This window comes from Hyla sarda, chromosome 1 (genome assembly GCF_029499605.1).
Source record: "Hyla sarda isolate aHylSar1 chromosome 1, aHylSar1.hap1, whole genome shotgun sequence".
Lineage (NCBI taxonomy): Eukaryota > Metazoa > Chordata > Amphibia > Anura > Hylidae > Hyla > Hyla sarda.
Window position 1 is genome coordinate 418,860,152 of NC_079189.1, and position 22,706 is coordinate 418,882,857.

At 43.6% G+C, this 22,706-nt stretch overlaps 1 protein-coding gene across 1 annotated transcript in view; it reads left to right on the top strand.

Moving 5' to 3' along the window:
- The window catches only part of SGSM1 (small G protein signaling modulator 1), a 376,300-nt gene that overhangs the window by 203,038 nt on the left and 150,556 nt on the right, over nt 1-22,706 (top strand). The window contains exons 6-9 of the mRNA XM_056528949.1: nt 11,204-11,271; nt 12,275-12,420; nt 15,976-16,107; nt 17,855-17,979. Of these exons, the coding sequence (XP_056384924.1) occupies nt 11,204-11,271; nt 12,275-12,420; nt 15,976-16,107; nt 17,855-17,979 (471 nt within the window). The remainder of the gene's footprint in view (nt 1-11,203; nt 11,272-12,274; nt 12,421-15,975; nt 16,108-17,854; nt 17,980-22,706) is intronic.

Genomic DNA, 22,706 nt, shown 5'->3' on the forward strand with positions numbered 1-22,706 from the left:
AGCCCTTCCTTCCACTAAAGGGTCTAACACGTATTAAAGTCACCCCCCAGTAGTTTCCCTAAAGTGCTGTCATTCATCAGTTAAATCTCAAAAGAAAGACCTATTCTCCCCATTGGGTGCATAAACATTGTAAAGACTAAGAGTCTCCCCATTGTTTTCTAATTGGAGGTGAGATATCCTGCCCTCAATGTCTGCGGTATAGGAGCTAAAAGTAAATGCAAATGACTTCTGTATGACAGGGAAAACCCCAGCCTTCCCTTCCTTGACTGAGGAGCCATAGACATGCGCCACCCATTGCTCCTGCATCTGAAGGAAATCTGCTTCAGTTGGAGCTAAGCTAAATAACTCAAAAAGATCCTCCTTTTATGCAGTGGGCCCTCTACATTCCATGAGATAACTTTAGCCATCATCCCATCTCATGGAGGGGGCTCCCTCGGGGGAAGTGCCCAGGTAGTCATATAGTAGCCTTTGGGAAGGGGATACAGCAGCGAGGAGTGAAGCATTAAACCCACCCAGGACCAATACATGTGGACAATGGATACAGCAAAAGAATACAGCACATTATTAACCAGCATAGTACCCACAACATAGGGCAAAGAAACATAAAAAAAATACAAAGGAACATGAGGGGTAAGACCCACAATAAAGGGAACCCACAGAGCTCCGCAGAGACGCGGCACTCTCCACTTGGGTAAAGGACTTTTTCCATAGGAGAAGGATGAGGGAACCCAATAACAATCTGGGAGAGAATAGTGAAATATTCCACCCAGCCCAGCCTTGTGTATATGGGGCATCCCTAGTCGTACAAAATATGAAAAAATATCACAACTTAAAAACATTCTGCCACAATCAGAGTATGGGCCAACAGGGGGGAACCTGGAAAATAAAGCAGTAGGCTGGGCCAACAAGGGGGTACCTAGAAAATAAAGCAGTAGGCTTAAGAGTACATAAGACCTGAGAACAGAGTTCAGCAGCGGTCATGTCCTCAAGGGAGGCTGGGAGTCCAGCTGAAGAGCAATACAATAGATGAAGGAGTTCAACAATCAGAAGAGGAGTGCCGTCCACTGCCATAGCCACATCTCGGGGAACATTGTCGCCGGGGATGGTCCCTCGGGTCAGGAGAGTATACAGTGTCACTAGAAGTTGATCTTGAACGCCAGTCTTCCCTGGGTGAGTGAGATCTACGACTCGGTGGCCAGGTGTGAAGAAGTCAGGACCTGATCAAGAGAGGAAGCCGCCACCTCAGGAGTCTTGTAAACAGAAATAGTCCCATCAGTGTGGAACACCCATAAAGTAGCTTGGTACTGAATTTGAAATCTATAGTTTGCTTTGAAGAGTGATGTACAGATAGCGCTGAAGGCTCTGCTGCGCTTCGCCACTTCCACAGAAAAGTTCTCAAATAGCAACAGGTGTATGCCATGGAGCACTAACTGTTGTGACAGGTGCCGACAAGCTTGCAGCACTTCCACCTTATCATTAAAGTCCAGGAATCGGAGAATGACCTGACGGGGGCAATTTGCCAATGCAGCTGGTATACCCTGTGAGAAAGCAGGAGCAGGGCCAATCCTATCTGCCTGTTCCACCCGGCAAGGATTAGAAAGGCCAAGAGCTTTGGGCAGATCACTGAAATGTTGTAGATTAGGAGAGGCAACCCATTCCTTTACTCCCACAATGCGCAAATTATTGCACCGAGATCTGTTTTCCAGATCTTCGAGCTTTTCACTCACCCTGGCTAATTCAGATTCTTTATCATGTAGGAATCTTGCAGCAGCTGTCTCCCATTCCTCTAGGATATATACTCTATGTTCAACCTCAGTCAAGCGTCCGGAGTGTTCCTTTATTTCAATCTGTAAATTCGAAAGTGGGGCTTTAAGAACTTTCTCCACTATGTGCTGCACATTAAATGTCATGTGGAGCTCCACTGATAATCAATGTGTAGGGAGATCCTTTTGGATACAGGGGCTGGGAGTCTCTGAGAGGCAGTGGGCTTATCTGTGCCCATAGGAAAAGAGGGTAACTGGTCAGCAGACAGGCAGACCTCCATTGCGGCTGTTACTGCTGGCACTGCTGGGGATATCATTGGTGGCAGTGTGTGTCCCTGGTGTGGCCGGCCGCAGCACAGGGGTGGCATATTAGCTGCGCCGCATGGCGCCTGTGAGGAGGGTGTGGGCGGAGAAGCTGCAGGCTGGCCTCCACACTGAAGATAGCGATCCATGCTGGGGATCGCAGAGGTGTGGGGGGAAGGTGGGGTTGGTCCTTTTGGACAGGTGGCAGCTGTCCGATACGGGGCAGGTATGTGCCGGGGGGGGGGGGCGGGAGCTCGCCTCAGGTGCTAGCTGCATCGGCCATGCTGGAACCGGAAGTCCCACAAGATATGTTTATTTATTTACACATTTTTATTTTTTTTAAAAACATGGTAAAAGGGGGTGATTCAAACTTTTACTATGGAAGGGGTTAATTCACATTTTATTAACTTTTTCTTTTTTTTTTTACCTTTCTTAAACTAATTTTTATTCCCCATAGGGGACTATTGCATGCAATCCTTAAATTGCTTACACTGTTCAATGATGTGCGATATTGGCGATCCATTGCACCAGGCTGCTATGGCTTCCTGGAGCATTGGAACACCAATCTGATGGCGAGGAGGCAGATAAGGCCCTTCCGCCATCCTCTCAGCTGATAGGGACCCCACTTTTTTTTACATTTTAGGTGCTATATTCAACTTTAATCAGGCATCTAAAGTGTTAATGCTGGACATAACCGTGAACATGTTGTGAGTCCACCATAACATTGTGGCTAGCTTTTTGTGAAATGGTATTTCCTGTTTGAGTTTTTCTTTTTTTCCTACAAATCCCATAATTCCATTTTCCTCCCTCCCACACATCAGCCACCCCACCCATTGAAACATAAATGAGCTGCATCCATTCAAAAGACCTGTGGTTTTTAATCAGGGTGCCTACAGCTGTTGCATTAGTTGCAGATTGATCTCTCTCCCACCAAGCGATCGCTCCACCCATTGAACCTGTCATCAGCTGACTGGTGAGTCAGGTCTCAGCCACATTGCAACCTGGGAAAAACAGTCATTTTGTATGCTGTTAAAATTAAATATTTGGGGTTAAAATCACATAAGAATTGTGAGAAAACCGTCACACACAGATACAGACACTATATTATGAACTACGCTAACTTTACAGCCCCTTTAGCATAGTCAAATAAAAAAATAATCCTGGAATACCCCTTTAAGGGAGCAGAAATAAATAACGCCATGGGGAGAAGAAGATGCAGAACTAACGGCAACATGTGACTAAGAGAGTAAGATAGATCCAGCAAAGAGCACAAAAAGTCAACCAAACAATAGGGTCAAGAGGTTCCTTAAAGCCAATCTCCATGAGAAGGAGATGGGGATTACATACACAAAATGTCAAAGATACAAGACAATGTGATGGGCATTGATTAAGAAAGGCAGGTGCAAGGTATCTCGGTTCCGAGGAAGGCTCTTGCTAGCTTGGTGAAGCTCTTGTCTTCTGAGATGGCTGCTAGACTTACAGAAGAGGAGGATTGGAAGTAGCCAATTTCCAATTCTTCAGTTTGGGGGTTGGCATATTCAGCCCATAGTGCCCATATTTTTTGTCTGTCAAGGCAATTCCACCTGCATGTAGATTGAAAGTTCCTTAAGATAGTAAGAAGTGGTTAATATTGGCAACATTTCTGCAGAGTAATCCGCAAAAGATGAAGGAAGAAGACATATAGGCCCAGGCGCTGCGGATTCTTGACCCCAAAAATGTGGAAGGAGGCAGGGACCACTTTATTAAATAAAATAAAATAGTAGATTATGCGTTTCTAGGGAAATGCCCTCTTCATCAGATCTAAATGCAGTGGACATAGTGGGGTATAAATAGTGTGGACAATGTGAAAAAATTGTGCCAAAAGAACCAGTGCGTGGAGCCACAGATGAGTGCAAAAGGTAAACAGGAAGTATTAGCAGGTTACATAAACATTCATGAATAACCAGCAAATTAGTTACAAACATACATGCGAGCATTAATTGGGGGCATATAGAGCACAACAGTATCATAACCAAGTGAAAAATAAATGTTTTTCCTGTAGGCGATTATTCTACATAAGTTCTCCTTTCTTCAGCGCTGCGATACTCCACAGCGCTATTGTATCCAGGACGCTTTGCCAGGGGGCGTAGCTAACGTATCCTCTGGCTTGGCCAATCCTGTTTCTTGATCATGATTCAGTTTGCTGGAGGCAGGAGTGCCGGGTACCTGATAGAAGTAAAAACTCGTGCGTGTGTGGGATCACATGAGCAAGCTGAAGAGGCTGGTCACATGACCATAATATCCATAATATCCATGCGATCCACAAGAGCCTGTCATAAAACATTGCTCATGCGATAGCAGCGGGCAGACTGCTGTAGTGGTACATATTTACTAACTGCAGGGGGAATAGTATAAAGTAAACACCGGGATAGAGAATGGGGAACGGGATTATAAGAAGAAGGTCCCGTATCCACATACTCAGTATAATTGTACAAAGCATGCATACATGCATGAATGGATGAAATGGTTAATATGATTACAGTGAAAATAATAACAATGCAGTAAATAAGGAATAGAAATATGAATAATAACATAAATATAAAGTAAATATGATAGTACCGTATAAATTATAATACACTATCAAATACAAACCACTGTCTATAGATATAAAACTCAATGTGTGTGTGTGTATATGTTCTAGCATCACTTCCTAACGACTAAACATAGGATAGGTAATTTAACCCTAATCTACCCCCATTTGCGAGGGTGGAGTTTTTTTTTTAAAGTCCAATGCAAATCTATGGGAAATGTATGTTCGAGCATAACTTCCATACGGCTGGAGATATTTCGCTAATACTTGGTCACATGTTATTTATATGTCAAATAAAAATATATTATAGTTAAATGAACCCCTAACCTACCCCCTTATGTGAAGTATGCAAGTATATAGGACTTTTGGTGCCGTACTCCACAAGCTCCGCTCTTCATTTCCTGGTGAATGCGTTGGTCCGGCCTCCCCGCATTCCATGCCCCATCTAGCAAAGACACACCCACCCTTTAAGCCACACCCTTTTTATTTTCAGTTTACAATATCTTTACCACAACGGACAGGATATTAGGTTTAGAAATGAGGATTAGATATGGGGATGGGATATGAGGTCAGGATATGGGGAAGGAATATAGCGACGGGATATAGGGACGGCATATGGGGACAGAATATAGGGACGGGATATGAAAACAGGATATAAGGTCGGAATATGAGGAGGGGATTTGGGAATCTGAGAGTGTTAAATCTTTGGGGATCAATTTTAGGCATACTTTCAATTGGGGTCATGGTGACACAGCTGAAGTTCTGATAGTGGTGCTCAGTTAAGTGTTTTGAGACACTGATGCATAAAATCATTGGTGGTGTTGCTCCTGTATTTGCTCACCCGTTCAGGCAAACCGCGGATAGTTCGCCCAATATACTGGAGGCCACAAGGACATTCTAAAAGGTAAACCGCATATTGGGAGGAGCAGTTTATGAAAGATTTAATACTGAAACGCTCGCCGGTCTTGTCGAACGTGAATTATTTGCGCTTATTAGGTATATGGGTGCAACATTTGCATCTAAGCAAACCACAGGAGAAGCAACCTACCACGGTGAGAAAATTAGTGAGTGTTGGTGGTGGTTTTGGTTCTTAATCTGCTAGGGGCCACAATATTACATAAAGTCTGGCCCTTCCTGAACGTTATAGATGGTTTCTTAGGGAGGATGTCTCTGAGGTAGGGATCATTGAGTAGAATCGCCCAGTGTTCACACTGGATCTCCTTTATCTGTCCATTTTAACTGATTTAAGTGGTCACGAAGTTGTAGCACCTGTGTCAGGCTTCTCCTGTTTAAGCAATTTGTCTGTGTAATCATGCAGGCTCTTCTGTAGGCAGAGTTGACTAAGTCCTTCGGATATTTCTTGGCTTTGAATCTGTTTTTGTGGATTTGGCTCTGTTGCTTAAAATCATTGAAATCTGTACAGTTTAGTCTAATACATTTAAATTGTCCGAAGGGCATATTTTGCAACCATTTCTTATAATAAGAGTTGGTAAAATCCAGGTAACTATTACTGTCAACTTTCTTAAAAAAAAAAAAATGTTTAGTTCCTATTGTCTCTGGTAGGGATCGACCGATATCGGTTTTTTAGGGCCGATAATCGGTGGAGGTTAGGGCCGATAGCCGATAACTTATACCGATATTCCGGTATAAGTTATCGGCTATTTATCCCCCCTAGACAACGCTGCAGAGCATTGATTTAAAGCGGGCGCTTTAAATCAATGCACTGTGGTGGCTTTTGCAGTGCCATAGGCTGCCGCCTCCACCACCCGCTTCTCAACCCCTACCTGTCAGGGTGGTCCGGGCCATCCATCCATCGTTCCTGTACTCTCAGGGGGCGTTCCGGGTGGAGGGTGAACCGGTCCGGGCTGTTCTTCTTCTCCGGCAGTCATCTTCTCCACTCCGGGCAGGCTCCGGCCTAGTACGCTGCATAGACGCCGCTGCGCAGCGACGCACCTGATGTCACGACGTAGCGGCGTCTATGCAGCGTACTAGGCCGGAGCCTGCCCAGAGTGGAGAAGAAGACCGTGGGAGAAGGACAGCCCGGACCGGTTCACTCTTCACCCGAAACGCCCCCGGACACTACAGGAACGATGGATGGCCCGGACCACCCCCATTACGGGTAAGTTTAATTTTTTTTTATTGACTCGGAGGGTGGGGGAGGGGCCCGACCGGTATAGCGGTATGGGCAAAAATCCATATAGGTATACCGCCCAGCACTACGGTAGGGGGTGCGACGCGGTGCGGTGGGTCGGGGGGAGGTCGCGGTGCGGTGGGTCGGGGGGGAGGTCGCGGTGCGGCGGGTCGGGGGGAGGTCGCGGTGCGGCGGGTCGGGGGCGGTCGCGGTGCGGCGGGTCGGGGGGGTGGTGGTGGGGGCGGTGCGGGGGGCGGGGCATTATCGGCTTATCGGCAAGGTTATTGCCGATACCTATAATCCCCAAAATCGTGATTATCGGCCGATAATATCGGCCATACCGATAATCGGTCGATCCCTAGTCTCTGAAGTAAACTCGGTCTCACATGCCCAGCGCCAGTTTATATTTGATGATCTCAGATACATCCTTACCCATAACTATTTTGAACTTAAGATTGCAGTGACCCCCCCGACCTACGATGGCCCGGACATACGATAATTTCAACATACGATGGTTCATTTGGAACAAATTACCATCGTATGTTGAGGGACCACTTTATTATCTATACACAACACACTGGCACCGCTAAGGGGCTTATTTGTCGATTTGTCTTATTTGAAGAAAATGTTACCTATACACACCATTTATTCAAGCTTTGCATCTATTTTAAACATTTTAGAGATTATATATTTTATATAATTTATCTGCGAGGAACCTTGAACCAACTAGAGGAATTTCTTAAGGATCTTAACACTAATTTATCGGGGCTTTATTTTACGCAATCTGTTTTAATAATCATGCAGAGTTTTTAGATGTTATAGTATATCATGATGACAGTGGCCGTTTGGGGACCAAAACATTTTTTAAGAAAGTTGACAGTAATAGTTACATTGGATTTTATCAGCTCTCATTATAAGAAATAGTTGTGCAATATACCCTTCGGCCAATTAAAACGTATTAGATAAAATTGTACTGATTTCAATGATTTTAAGGAACAGAGCCAAATCCTCAAAAACAGAGTCAAAGCCAAGAAATATCCCAAGGACATAGTCCACTCTGCCTACAGAAGTGCCTGCATGATTACACAGACAGATTGCTTAGCTAAAATGAAGAAGCCCGACACAAACAGTGACTGGTCCTACAACTTCGTGACCACTTACACCAGAGAAAATCTATATATATATATAAAACTCAATGGGGGACATGTATCAAAGATTTTACCCCTGTTTAGTGTGTATTTTTATTTGCGCAAAATTTTGCGCAAGCCCTTTTTTTGGTGCATTTTTTTGCGCACGTTTTGGTAGAGCATGTCCTCCAGATGTGGCCGAATCGGGGTACCTTGGAGTGACATCTATAGTACGCATGGATTTATTAACTGCATACTTTTCCTTTACACCAAAAATTTTGCTGCAAGAGCTGTTTTTTTTGCGCAAATACAAGACATCTTGGACTTAAAGTAGCAAGATGCTCTAAATCATCAATTCTATTTTCCAAAGAGTGGATTGAGGAGATTACTATATTTACCCGCAATTTATGAAGCTCATTGCGCTTGATAAATTTAGCGCTTTTGCACATAATTTAGAATTCGGGAAAAGGGGTAAACTGCTTCTACCATACACAAATAATGATACATGTCCCCCAATTTGTGTATATGTGTGTGTGTGTTCCAGCATCACGTCCAAACGGCTAAAGATATTAACATGAAACTTGGCACACATGTTACTTATATGTCAACAACAAACATAAGATAGGTCATTTAACCCTTACTCACCACCATTTGCCAGGGTCGGGGTTTTTGTTTAAAGTCCCATTCAAGTCTATGGGAATTATATGTTACTGCAGAACTTCCAAACGGCTGGAGATATTTTAATAATACTTGGTCACATGTTACTTATATGTCCACTGAAAATATAGGATAGTTAATTTAACCCTTAACTACCCCCATTTGTGAGGTTCGGGTTTTGTTTAAAGTCCCATGCAAATCAATGGGAAATGTATGTTCCCACATAACTTCCGTACAGCTGGAGATATTTCAATACCTGGTACACATATTACGGGTCAGGATATGAGGTCGAGATAGGAGGTCGAGACATGAGGTTGAGATAGGAGGACTGGAAAGGAGGTTGAGATAGGAGGTTGAAATAGGATGGGCTAGGAGGTCGGGCTAGGAGGTCGAGATAGGAGGTCAAGATATGAGGACGGGAAAGGAGGAGGGGATAGGAAGTCGGGATAGGAGGTCGAGATAGGAGGTCGGGATTGGAGGACGGGATTGGAGGACGGGATAGGAGGTCGGGATAGGAGGTCGAGAGTGGAGGTCGAGAAAGGAGGTCGAGAAAGGAGGTCGAGATAGGAGGACGGAATAAGAGTCGGGATAGGAGGACTGGATGGGAGGACGGGATATGGGGTTGGGATATGACAACAAAATATTAGGACTGGATATGAAGTCAAAAGCTTCTTCCTTTTTTTATCTTCCTCCCCAACAAGGATTAGGAAGGAAAAACCGGGCAACGCCGGGTACTCAGCTAGTAGACAGATAAAAGAGATCCTGTGTAAACACTGGGTGATTCTACTCAATGATCCCTACCTCCGAGACTTCCTTCCTAAGAAACAGTCTTCGTACAATTATACTGTACAGAGCCGCATGTGGATACGGGACCCTCTGGTTATAATACTGTTCCCCATTCTCTATCCCAGTGTTTACTTTCTACTATATTCTTTATTCCCCCCCTGCATTCAGTAAATATGTACCACTGCAGCACTCTGCCCGCTGCTATCGCATGAGCGATGTGTTATGACAGGCTCTTGTGGATCGCATCAGTGGCCACTGATGCTGACATGTAATTGGTGAATTTTATGGTCAAGTGAACAGCCCTTTCAGCTTGCCCACGTGATCCCACACACGCTTGAGCTTTTACTTCTATCAGGGACCAGGCCCTCCTGCATCCAGCAAAGTGAATCATGGCCAAACCAGAGGACACGTTAGCCACTCCCCCTGGCAACGCGTCCTGGATACACTAGCGCTGTGGAGTATCACAGCGCTAAAGGACGGAGGACTTATGTAGAATATTCGCCTACTGGAAACATTTTATTTTTCACTTTGTTATGATACTGTTGTGCTCTATATGCTCCAATTAATGCTTACATGTATGTTTGTAACTAATTTGATGTTTATTCATGAATGTTTGTTTATGTAACCTGCTGATACTTCCTGTTTACCTTGTTGTACTGTGGCTCCGTCCACTGGTTCTTTTGGCGCAATTTTTTCACATTGTCCACATTATTTATACCCCACTATGCCCATTGCATTTATATCTGATGAAGAGGGTGTTTCTTTTGAAATGCATAATCTACTATTTAGTTTTTTTTTAGTTAATAAAATGGATCTTTTTATATCTACTTCTGCCTTCTTCCACATTTTTGGGGGTCAAGATTCTGCAGCGCCTGGGCTTAATGGTCGTCTTCTATAAGACTCCAGGACTGGATCCCAACGTTTTCCTGTGACCTCCCGGCTTCAGCAGTGGTGTTGACTCAGTTGTACCCTAAAACACTAGGGTTATAGGCACATTTCCTATAGGTTAGAGGTGAGCGGCCAACCACTAGATGCGTTGGGTTCCACCTGCCAAGGATAATACACAAGACGCCTCTCTTGTGCGGTCTGTTTTGATTTCTACGTTACTAATCTGCAAAAGGTCATGAAATAGATGGATTGGAGCCCTGTTAAACTTGAAATTGTGCAGATGTTTAGCTTTTGCAGTGATGTTTTTCTTCATGACAAAATCATAAACACAACATACAATGCATTCAAAAAGTCAATTTTTCACCTTATTGATTTGCAATAAGTACCCCCTAATGAGAATGTGATAATAGAATAATGATTTTGAAGGACAGACCCTGTCTATATTTGGTCTTAGACAATGCATATAGGAGCAAAGATGAGGGGGAAAGAGCTGCATGTAAATTGGGGGGGGGGGGGGGGTTGATGAGAAGGGTCTTGGTAATAGAGGTGATGAAAAAAACATGCCAAATGTTAGACTAGCTCCTTCTCCGGATTGGGTCTATCAGGTGGTGGGCATGATTATACAGGCAGGTGTTATGTAATAGGCTAACAAACCTCTCAATGTGAAACATTCACATCCCTTGACTGTATAATCCTGCCTTTCACATGATATTCACTTCCATTATTAAAATTAAGTTCACGCCCATCTGACAATTCCATTACTAGCTATTTAATCATAGTAAAATCAATTTAAAAGTTTTAAAGATTAGCCAAAAGTCCTCTCTAAGTATGTTTACTATAACAGTTAAGCCATAATGCACATCTTTGTTTTATGAGTAGGGTTCCACTGGAGTTATACTTGAAACTGAGTTTGTTTTAAATTGACATTGGTTTTGAGTTGATTGTAATCTTTCTATGTGTTTCTTTTAATTATTAACAGCAAATATTATGAGAAGGAAGCACTTTTAATGGATCCTGTAGAAGGGCCGATCCTTGCTTCTCTGCTAGGTAAATAGTCTATTAAAGTGTTTGATGTTTTCAGAAATACTAGTTAGTTAGTCTTTATAAAAGAAGGCCAATTGAGGTATCAATATAAAGTGCCCAACCGTATTAAGACTAGCATGTGGCTCTTGAACACATTTTAACTAACTATTATAACTACCGGCAACTTAGTCACAATTTCCATTGCTTTTGAAATTGTGACTTTAAGTAACTTATAATGGAAATGTTTTCAAGAGCTAACGTTAACTTTTAATTAATCAATTTAATTACAGATTTACTTATTTTCAGCAATGTTTAAATAAAGGTAAAACATAATTGGATATTATCCCTTAAAGGGGTACTCCGGCGCTAAGACATCTTATCCCCTATCCAAAGGATAGGGGATAAGATGCCTGATCGCGGGGGTCCCGCCGCTGGGGATCCCCGTGATCTTCCACGCTCCGCCCCCCTGTGACGTCACGCTCCGCCTCCTCAATGCAAGTGCCAGAGTACCCCTTTAATGTTCTTTTGTCTTACTTGTTTTCCTCCTCGCTTCAGAGAGACATAACTTTTTAATTTTGCATTTACAGAACAGAAGGGCTTGAGTAGATTTACAGCCATAACAAATTTATAAAAGTTTTACTACTTTAAAAAAAATAATCTAAAACTTAAAGTTGCATTAAATTGTCATAATTTGACGCCTATATCTTTATTTTTCTATCTACAGATCTATGTGAGTACTTGATTTATGCTCAGTGATCTGCAGTTTTTTATTGGGGTAGATTGGACTTTTTGATCACTTTTTACTCCATGTTTTTTGGGATGCATATTGACCAAAAACTGGCAGTTCTGACATTTGTCTAAATAGTCCAGACCCTTCTGCTTATAGCTCTAGAACATTACTTGTCTATGTAAAATATCAGCATAGGTGACATAAAATTTAAAGGCAATGATAAATGTACAGTCCTTTCTGTGTACCATTTCTGTTATTGTTATATGTTTAATTAATTATTCTAACAATGATTTTTAGTTGGTCCATGTGCATTGGAGTATACAAAAATGAAAACAGCAGACCATTTCTGGACGGATCCATCAGCAGATGAGCTTGTTCAGAGACATCGCATACACAGTTCTCACTGCCGACAAGACTCTCCCACAAAAAGACCTGCCCTGTGTGTGAGTAAGCTTAATTATTCCTTATCATGAGAACTGGTAGACATATATATATATATATATATATATATATATATATATATATATATATATATATATAGCTTGCAGCAACACTGCTGTAAATCTGAGTTTTACCAATCATAATCCTCCAGCTGTTGCAAAACTACAACTCAAAGGATGTGTGGGCATGCTGAGAGCTGTAGTTTTGCAAATGCTGTAAGCACATAGTGTGTGTATAGCATAAAACCAGAAAAGAAGGGGTTACAGATGCTCACTCCCCAGAACAGTGACTGAGGAAAGTGAGGGAGGGGGAGTGGTTATTACCTGAGGAGAAGAAAGCGACCCACCCCCCTGCTTCTGGTCGACAACATTAAGGTAATTCAAAATAAAGCCAATTCTGAGAGAAATATAGGTCATAGACGCATAAAATGTACATGATCAGGATGAGATACTGAGCAACATATAACAGTTTTTTTTTTTGGGGGGGGGGGAATCTGACAGGTACACTTGAAATGTGTAACCATAGATACATATATACAATTTATAGATTGTATATCTAAATATTGTATAACTTTATTTATATACATACTAGCTGAGTACCCAGCATTGTCTGCATTTTCCTTCCTAATCCTTGTTGGGGAGAAAAAGCAAGGAGGAAGATTTTGACCACATATCCTGTCCTCCTATATTGTCCTCATATCCAGACCTCATATCTGTTCCTCATATACTGTCCTCATATCTCGTCCTCATATCCCCTCCTTATATCCTAAACTTATATGCCGTCCTCATATGCCGTCCTCATATCCCGACCTCCTATCTCATCATCAGGTGGGGGTTGTGATAAATATATTGTAAGCCGAAAATAGAAGGGGCATGGATTTGTGGGAGTGGGCGGGATTTGCAAGCCAGACTGATGCACAAAAAGATTAGAAAATAAAAGGGGCGTGACTTAAAGGATGGACGTGTCTTTGCAAGATGGGGCATGGCATGCATGGAGGGTGTGGCTTGCAATTCACCAGGAGATGCAGAGCGGAGCTTGTGGAGTAAAGTACCAGAAGTCCCATATACTTGCATCCTTCACATAAGGGTGTAGATTATGGCTAATTTAACGATCATATATTTTTATTTGACATATAAGTAAGATGTGTACCTAGTATTATCTAAATATCTCCAGCCGTACGGAAGTTATGCTGGAACATGCATTTCCCATGGATTTGCTTGGGACTTTAAACAAAAACCCTGACCCTTGCAAATGGGGGTGGGGAAGGGTTACCCATTTTGTTTGTAGTTGGGTTTTACCCATCCTATGTTTGTAGTTGGCATATTAGTAACATGTATACTGAGTTTCATGTTAATATCTTTAGCGGTTTGGAAGTCTTGCTGGAACATACACACATTCAGGGACATTTATCATCGTTGCTTTGGTAAGCCAGTTCAGTAGCCATTATTTTTGTGCTTTAGTTTTGCTTATGTATGATACATTTATCATACTATTACAGGGGATTGATACATTTGGCTCACGTTAGCAAAAACCAATAAATCACTTTTGAATACCATATTTTTAGCACACATAAGCAAAAACCCATAAATTACTTTGCAGCTTTGAAAAAAAATTACTTTAGATTCAGAGGAGTACAGTGACCAGGATTTTTTTTGTTTAATGTTAATAAAATGGTTAATGAGGGCTTGTGGGGGAGTTTTTTTGGAATAAATTTTTTTAAACATGTTGTGTTTTTTTTTTACTTGACAGGCTTAGTAATAGAAGCTGTCTTATAGACTGAGTCCATTACTAAGCTGGGGCTTAGCATTAGCCACAAAAACAGCTAGTGCTAACCCCCAATTATTATCTCAGTACCCACCGCCGCAGGGGTGCTGGGAAGAGCCGGTACCAACAGGCCCGGAGCATCAAAAATGGTGCTCCTGGGCCTAGGTGGTAACAGGCTGGTGTTATTTAGGCTGGGGAGGGCCAGTAACAATGGCCCTAATCCACCCTGGTAATGTCAGGCTATTGCTGCTTGGTTGGTATTTGGCTGAGAATAAAAATAGGGGGGGCCCTATGCTTTTTTTGCATAAATAATTCAATGCATAGGGCCCCCCTATTTCTATTCTTAGCCAAATACCAACCAAGCAGCAACAGCCTGATGTTACCAGGGTGGGCAAGGACCATTGTTTCTAGCTGTTTTTGTGGCTAACGCTATGCCCAGCTTAGTAATGGACTCCGTCCATTAGACAGCTTCCACTACTAAGCCTGTCAAGTAAATAAAAAAAAAAAGTTTAAAGCATTTTTTATAAAAAAAACACTCCCCCACAAGCCCTCCTTAATCATTTTATTAACATTAAACAAAGAAAAAATGCTGATCATCGACGTAGTCAACAAAATCCGAAGGAATCCACAGGATACACGGATCTGAAATGAGAAGAAAAAAAACACGAAAAATAGGTTAATACATTTATTGTCATCCGCTCGCACATCTCCCGCACTGCATGACTAAAACTCCCAGCATGCCCTTACAGTAAGGACATACTGGGAGTTGTAGTCATGCAGTGCAGGAGATGTGCTGGCGAGTGACAAGCTTGTCACCTTCCCACCACTGCAGGACTACAACTCCCAGCATGCCCTTACAATAAGGGCATGCTGGGAGCTGTAGTTGTGCGGCGGGGACGGGTAACAATCTTGTCACTTGCCCACACCATACAATTACTACTCCCAGCATGTCCTTACTGTAAGGGCATACTGGGAGTTGTAGTCCTGCAGCAGGGGCAGGTGACAAGCTTGTCACTCACCCGCACCTCACAACTACAACTCCCAGCATGTCCTTACTGTAAGAACATGCTGGGAGTTGTAGTCTTGCTGATCGGCGAGTGACAAGCAAGCCAGGGAAGCGGGCGGTAATGCGCTCTGCTCCCTGGCCGACACGGAACCCAGCGGGAAATTTGAAATGACCGTGAACTCCGTGGCACCATAACAAAGGGAGCCTGGGCTGACATAACACTGTAGCCGGGCTGGGAGATGTGCAGGAGCCGTTCCTGCCATCCCTCAGTGTGTACCGCATCGGGCTGGCTTACGTTTAGGCTAGGTTCAGACTACGGAATCTCCGGGCAGAAAATTTCCGCCCGGAGATTCCAAGTGCGGCCAGCGCCGACTGAATCAGTCGGTGCTAGGACCGCGCAGACGCTGCAGTCTCCAATAGACTGCGATGTGTTCCGCGAGTATTTCCACCTGAAGAAAGAGCAACGCCATTCTTCGGGCGGAAATTTCCAAGCGGAAACCCATTCACTACACTATACAATTTAGCAAGCAGAATTTCCGCCTGAACCTAGCCGTACTCTGTTTTGGAGGGGTTGCAACTTTTTGTGCAACTTTTGTAAGCAAAATAAAAGAGCTCTAAATTCCTTGATAAATGTCCCCCATTGAGATATATATATATATATATATATATATATATATATATATATATTTATATACGTATGTATGTTTGTGAGTGTACTTTGCATACAGTATATGTACACTTTATACATGAGATAGAAATGTAGATTGTATTGTTTATTTCTACACAGATTCAGAAAAGACACTCAAGTGGGAGTATGGATGATAGACCATCAATGTCAGCTCGAGACTATGTGGAGTCATTACACCAGAATTCAAGGGCAACGCTTCTTTATGGCAAAAACAATGTGATGGTCCAACCTGTAAGTAGAGCACTTCATTTTATGGAACTATGTGTTCTTTAATTCTGCTTTATAGCGTGACATGCATGGAAACTTAAAGGGGTTTTTCACAGGAGATGGCAAAACAAGCAGATCAGTGGGGATTCGACCTCCAATCTTTACAACATGAATGGTGTGGACTGTGCCTACGCGAATGGAGTATTCATTGTCTATAGGGCTGCCAAACATTTTCAAAATGTTCAGCAGACCAGTAGAGATTGATCGAAACCGTGGCAGTGCAGGTGCGGTCCCCACTATTTATTGCAGGGACTGTTATGTTCCTGTTCTTGGAATCAGCAGGGGTCCTAGCGGTTGGGCCACCTCAGACCTTTTTGTTGTTTTTTTTTCTGTGGATAGGGAGTAGGGAAACCCCTTTTCTCTTGCTTGTAAGTTAGTTAGCCTAATGCTTTTGTACAAGTAGAATGCAACTTGTTTCTTGCAAGTCTGGGAACCACAATCCAATTTAGTGACTTTTTAACATCATAACAGCCTATTAATACTGAAGAAAAAGGATAGTTCAGAAAGCTAGTTTTAGACAATGGCCCTTATTTACTAAGAGTGGAGTGTAGGTTTCTTTGTGGGTTTTTATTCCCTACAATTTATTTTCCACGGTATTTACTAAGCTTTCCCTACATTTTCCACTTTCCCTACACTTTGCTTTTTTTACACATGTTCTGATCTGTAGGGTTTTCCTCAGCTCAAATCCACCACATTTTATGTGAAAACCTTAATAAATATGTTGGGTTTTTGTGAAAATGTCGGAAACACGCCCCTTTTCTGAGACCACGCTCCCTTTTCCCGATGACCACGCCCCTTTTTTAGTTTTCTTAGCAAAATGGAGAGTTAGTCAGGGTTTTTTCAATTCTGGTGCAATTTCTGGCACACAATCTGGCGCAGACAGAATTTCTGGCGCAATGCAACAGAATCTGGCGCACAACCCGACAAAACATGTCGGGTTTGCAATAGTAGATGAGGGCCAATGTGTGGTCATCCAAGAGCTATGTTTGTTACATGTCTCTAATTAGAGACAATCATTGCTGAATATGGTGATTGTCAGGCTATAGTTACCCATAAAAAGGAAGAGATTTAATTTGAGAAGATTCATGCGACTATAATGGTTTATATGATCAGAGCTAAGCCATATGTATAACAGAACCATGATAAAATAGCAATAAATCAAAAGCTGAAGGCTTCGTTTTTCTTTTAAGTTGTCTGAGATTAGAGAATCTGCTTTCAGTGGCACTGTTGTGCTTGACTTACGCAAGGTATCACAGCTAAGAAGACTATGCTTCAGTACCATACATGGCCCATGAACATCAAAGGGCTCTGTCTGCTTAGAAAAAGCAGCCTTTTTGTCAAGATTACAAAACCTCTTTAATTTTTAAAGTAGTCATTATCATTCCTTTTTCATGATGTATCACTGTATAGTGCTGTAAATGTTAAATAAATTTCCTTTATCTGGTGCTGTACATGTTGCTGTTCTCATTGGGTTTCTACTCTAGTTGTTGAAATACTTTAAGTGCCAATGTAAATATTTTCCTTTTTTCCTCCTACACTGGTATATTTTTTAAATTACTCTGTTAAAGAAAGGGTCATCGGCAACATATTAAACTATGAAATGTCATCTGTGAATTTGTTTTGTGTATATAAATAGATTAAATGAAAGTGCTTAATTTTCGGAGGGAAATCAAGAAATGTTACATCTAAATGTATCCATACTTTTTCTTAGAGAGATGATATGGAAGCAATCCCTGGATATTTGTCTCTTCATCAAACTGCAGATACAATGACCTTAAAATGGACCCCAAACCAACTTATGAATGGCTCTGTGGGTGATTTAGATTATGAGAAAAGGTAAGTACATGGTATTATGTTGTTGCTATGAATTGTTTAGCACTCTTTTTTTTTTTTAATTTTTAATTTAGATACCGTATTTATCGGCGTATAACACGCACTTTTAAAACTTATATTTAAGGCAAAAACCCTGCCTGCGTGTTATACGCTGATAAGTCTTCTGGTCACTGATTTAAAGCGGCTGCAGCAGCGGCTGCTTGTTAAGTATTAACAGCACGGCTCTTCCACTTTAAATCAGTGACCAGTGGCGTCTCCTCCCCGCACTGTCACTTGTTTTCTCCCGCACTATCCACAGGTACTGGTGGATAGTTCAGAAAACGCTGATTAAAATGAGCCCTACCTTGTCCGGATCTGCCCTACCTTTTAATCAGCGTCTCCAGCACTATCCATCAGTACCTGTGGATAGTGCAGGAGAAAACAAGTGAGTTTTACTTTTCATTTTCCCTACCTCCCCCTCCCTCATCATTCCCCCTTCCCCTGCTTTTCATAGTTTTTTATTTTCCTTACCTGGCTGCACTTTGGCAGATCAGGTCATGTGGCAAGTCTTGCGGGCTGCGGTCAGTGAAGCAGATGAGTGACGTCCTCTGCCGACTTCTCTGCGCGGCATCACTGACGTCACTTTTCATTTCCTGTAGTCGCCGCCAAAAAGTGACATCCCTGATGGCGCGCAGAGGAGCCGGCAGAGGACGTCACTCATCTGCTTCACTGACCCCGCAGCCCACAAGACAGCCGAAGTGCAGACAAGTAAGGAAAGGGGAAGAGTGGTCTTAAAACTGCGGACCTGCAGATGTTGCAAAACTACATCTCCCAGCATGCCCGCACAGCAGTTGGCTTTCCGGGCATGCTGGGAGTTGTAGTTTTGCAACATCTGGAGGTCCGCAGGTTGAAGACCACTGTATGTATGATGGGGGGATGATGAGACGGGGAAATGATGAGGGGGGGGAATGATGGGGGGGATGAGACAGGGGGAAATAATGACGGGGGGGGATGATGAGACAGGGTGGGGTAATGATGGGGGGACATGAGACAGGGTGGGGGATGATGAGACAGGGGGAAATGATGGTGGGGGGAGGCACTAAATGCTTAATGTCTGTATGGCTAGTGGTGGTCTATGACAGGGGGAAATGATGAGACATGGGGGGATGATGAGACATTGGGGGTGGCGATGAGAGGGGTAAATGTGGCACAGGGACTGATAAAAGGGAAGGAATGATGTGGAGGGGACAGGACCAAACTGAGGTGCAGAAGAAAACGAAGTTGGGGGGATGATGTGGCATTTAGTCCAAGTCATTTATTTTACATTTTATTTTCTTTTACTTAAATTTCCCTGTTAAAATGGGAGTGCGTGTTATACGCCGATAAATACAAATTATGGTATAACACAGTCTATTGTACCAGCAGTGCAGTGCAGTATTGCAGCTATTCTATTACTCCTCACACTTCAAAGCGTAGTATAGTGAAAATTTTCTTAATCCTATTGAGGGACATTTATCAATGTTTGCTTATGTATTCTTTTTTTTTAGTAATTTTTTCCTTACTTTTTTTTTGCTTATGTGTGACTTATTTATCAACTGGTTTCAGCCTGTTGATAAGTTTCTTTCACGTAAGCAATTTTTCCTTTTTTACTTTGGTAGTAGCTTTTTCTGCTCCATGTTTGAGCTGGAGTAAATGTAGTCAATTTTTAACCTTGTTGCGACTTTTTTTTTGCAAAAATTGCGCAATTGCGACTATCGCAGTTGATAAATACCCGACTAAAGCAAATCCATTTTGAAAAATTTACTATGTAAGCAAGTTTGAATTTTCTTGCTTTTCTTGTTCTTCATGCAAATTGTCGCACGAAAACACAAGTAGTCGCAGTTGCGACAATTTTGCGACAATTATAGTAAAGAAAACCTGACTAAACCCGTTGATAAATGTCCATCATTGTGCCCAGGCTGCAAAACAAACATTAACTCCCCTTTTTCCGTTCCCCCGTTGAGCCACTAGAGCTCTTCGGTCTGGTCTCCTTCCTTCTTACATGTGCACAGATCATCACACTGCAGTCAGCGAATCCTGCCTTGGCTGGTGATAGGCTGAGTGCACTGTCATGTAAGGAGCCCGGGTAGCAGGGAGAAGGCAGGGCCCAGGCTCCTTACATGACACTGCGCTCAGCTCTGTTCTTCAGTATATCCAAATGTGGAACTTGTTGCAGAGGTGCATTTCCAAGCCCCTGGTGCACAGTAAAATCTGTCTGACATCTTCATTGTAACAACTCCTCTCCTTTGCTGAGGCTCAGAAGATGAAGATCCATTGTGCAGCAGAGGAGGCCAGCACAGGTGAAGAGGCATTACTATGAAGATGCTGTTTGAACATCCCTGTGCACCCGTAACTTTGGAACGCCACCACCGAACACTGGAACGCTCCAAGCTCCACATTTGCATATACCAAATACCAGGGCTTACCGAATTACAGACGAATGGTAAATATGATTCTCATTAGTGTCACCCGCACCACAAGTCTGTATCAACAGGTTCACGTTAAGGGTACATTCATACATACAGGATCCTGCGCATATTTGATGTGCAGGATTTGTAACTGCCGATTAGAAGCTGTGCGCAGTCATTTAGTTTACATTAAAATCTGTAGCAGAAAATCCTGTGCATCAAATCCTGCACATCAAATCTGTGTATGTGTGAATTTACCCTAAATTATTCTTGCAGGCAAAAATAAAAATGCACATAGCTTCAGGACCAAAGTGTAGTAAATGTGTGAATTTTTTTTTTCTTAACCCCTTAAGGACACATGACGTTCTCATACGTCTCCATTTCCGAGTCCTTAAGGACACATGACGTATGAGAACGTCATGTGTTTTACCGGCCCCCCGCAACCATCTGGAGCGGAGCCGGTCCCCGATGCCTGCTGAAATCGTTCAGCAGGCATCGGGGCATATCGCCCAGGGGGGTCATTATGACCCCCCATGTCGGCGATGGCCGCAGATCGCTGAACAATTCAGTCCAGCGATCTGCGGCGGATTCCGGGTCAATCGGGTCTCCAGTGACCCGGTGACCCGGAATTATTGGCTGATCGGGGCCGTCAGAGACGGCCCCGATCAGCCAGAGCCAGCAGGGGTGAGGTGGCACTGGTGCCACCTCACGATCGCCCTGATTCGTCGGCCGGATTACCGGCCGACCAATCAGGGCGCCTGCTGCGGGTGTCACTCCCGCAACCCGCTCCGCCCCTCTTCCGGAGGACGTGAGCGGGTGCGGGAAGACGACCCCCGGTGCTGGGGACCCCGATCCCCGGCGTCCCTGTTGGGATCGGGGCCCCAGGAGCAGCGGCGGCGGCGGCGGAGACGACGAGGGACTGACCTGTGCGGCTGGATCGTTGGAGGTGAGTGACAGCCTCCTGCCGTTGCTTAGCAACAGCTCCCAGCATGCAAAAAGGGCATGCTGGGAGCTGTAGTTATGCAACAGCAGGAGGCAGACCACCACAACTCCCAGCATGCCCTTATGGGCATGCTGGGACTTGTAGTTTTGCAACAGCTGGAGGCACATTCTTTCTATGGAAAAGTGTACCTTCAGCTGTTGTGTAACTACAACTCCCAGCTTGCACAATCAGCTAAAGTGCATGCTGGGAGTTGTAGTGGTGCATCTGGTGGTTGCATAACTACAACTCCCAGCATGCCCGTTGGCTGTCGGTGACTGCTGAGAGTTGTAGTTTTGCAACAGCTGAAGGCACACTGAGTTAAGTAGTAAACCAGTGTGTCTCCAGCTGTTGCATAACTACAATCCCCAGCATCCCCAGCCAAAGTAGTATGCCTCCAGCTGTTGCATAACTACAACACCCAGCATGCCCTTCCGCTGTCCGTACATGCTGGGGGTTGTAGCTTTTGCAACAGCTGAAGGCACACTGGTTGCAAAACACTGAGTTTGTTACCAAACTCGGTGTTTCACAACCAGTGTGCCTCCAGCTGTTGCAAAACTACAACTCCCAGCATGCACTGATAGACCGTACATGCTGGGAGTTGTAGTTTTGCAACAGCTGGATGTCCCCCCCCCCCCCCCCAATGTGAATGTACAGGGTACACTCACATGGGCGGAGGATTACAGTTAGTATCCGGCTGCAAGTTTGAGGTACGGCAAAATTTATGCCGCAGCTCAAACTGCCAGCGAGAAACTACTGTGAACCCCCCGCCCGTGCGACTGTACCCTAAAAACACTACACTAACACACAATAAAATAAAAAGTAAAAAACACTACATATACACATACCCCTACACAGCCCCCCTCCCCTCCCCAATAAAAATGAAAAACGTCTGGTACGCCACTGTTTCCAGAACGGAGCCTCCAGCGGTTGCAAAACTACAACTCCCAGCATGCACTGATAGACCGTACATGCTGGGAGTTGTAGTTTTGCAACAGCTGGATGTTCCCCCCCCCCCCCTATGTGAACGTACAGGGTACACTCACATGGGCGGAGGATTACAGTAAGTATCCGGCTGCAAGTTTGAGCTGCGTCAAATTTTCTGCCGTAGTTCAAACTGCCAGCGAGAAACTACTGTGAACCCCCGCCCGTGCAACTGTACCCTAAAAACACTACACTACACTACCACAAAATAAAATAAAAAGTAAAAAACACTACATATACACATACCCCTATACAACCCCCCTCCCCAATAAAAATGAAAAACGTCTGGTACGCCACTGTTTCCAAAACGGAGCCTCCAGCTGTTGCAAAACAACTACTCC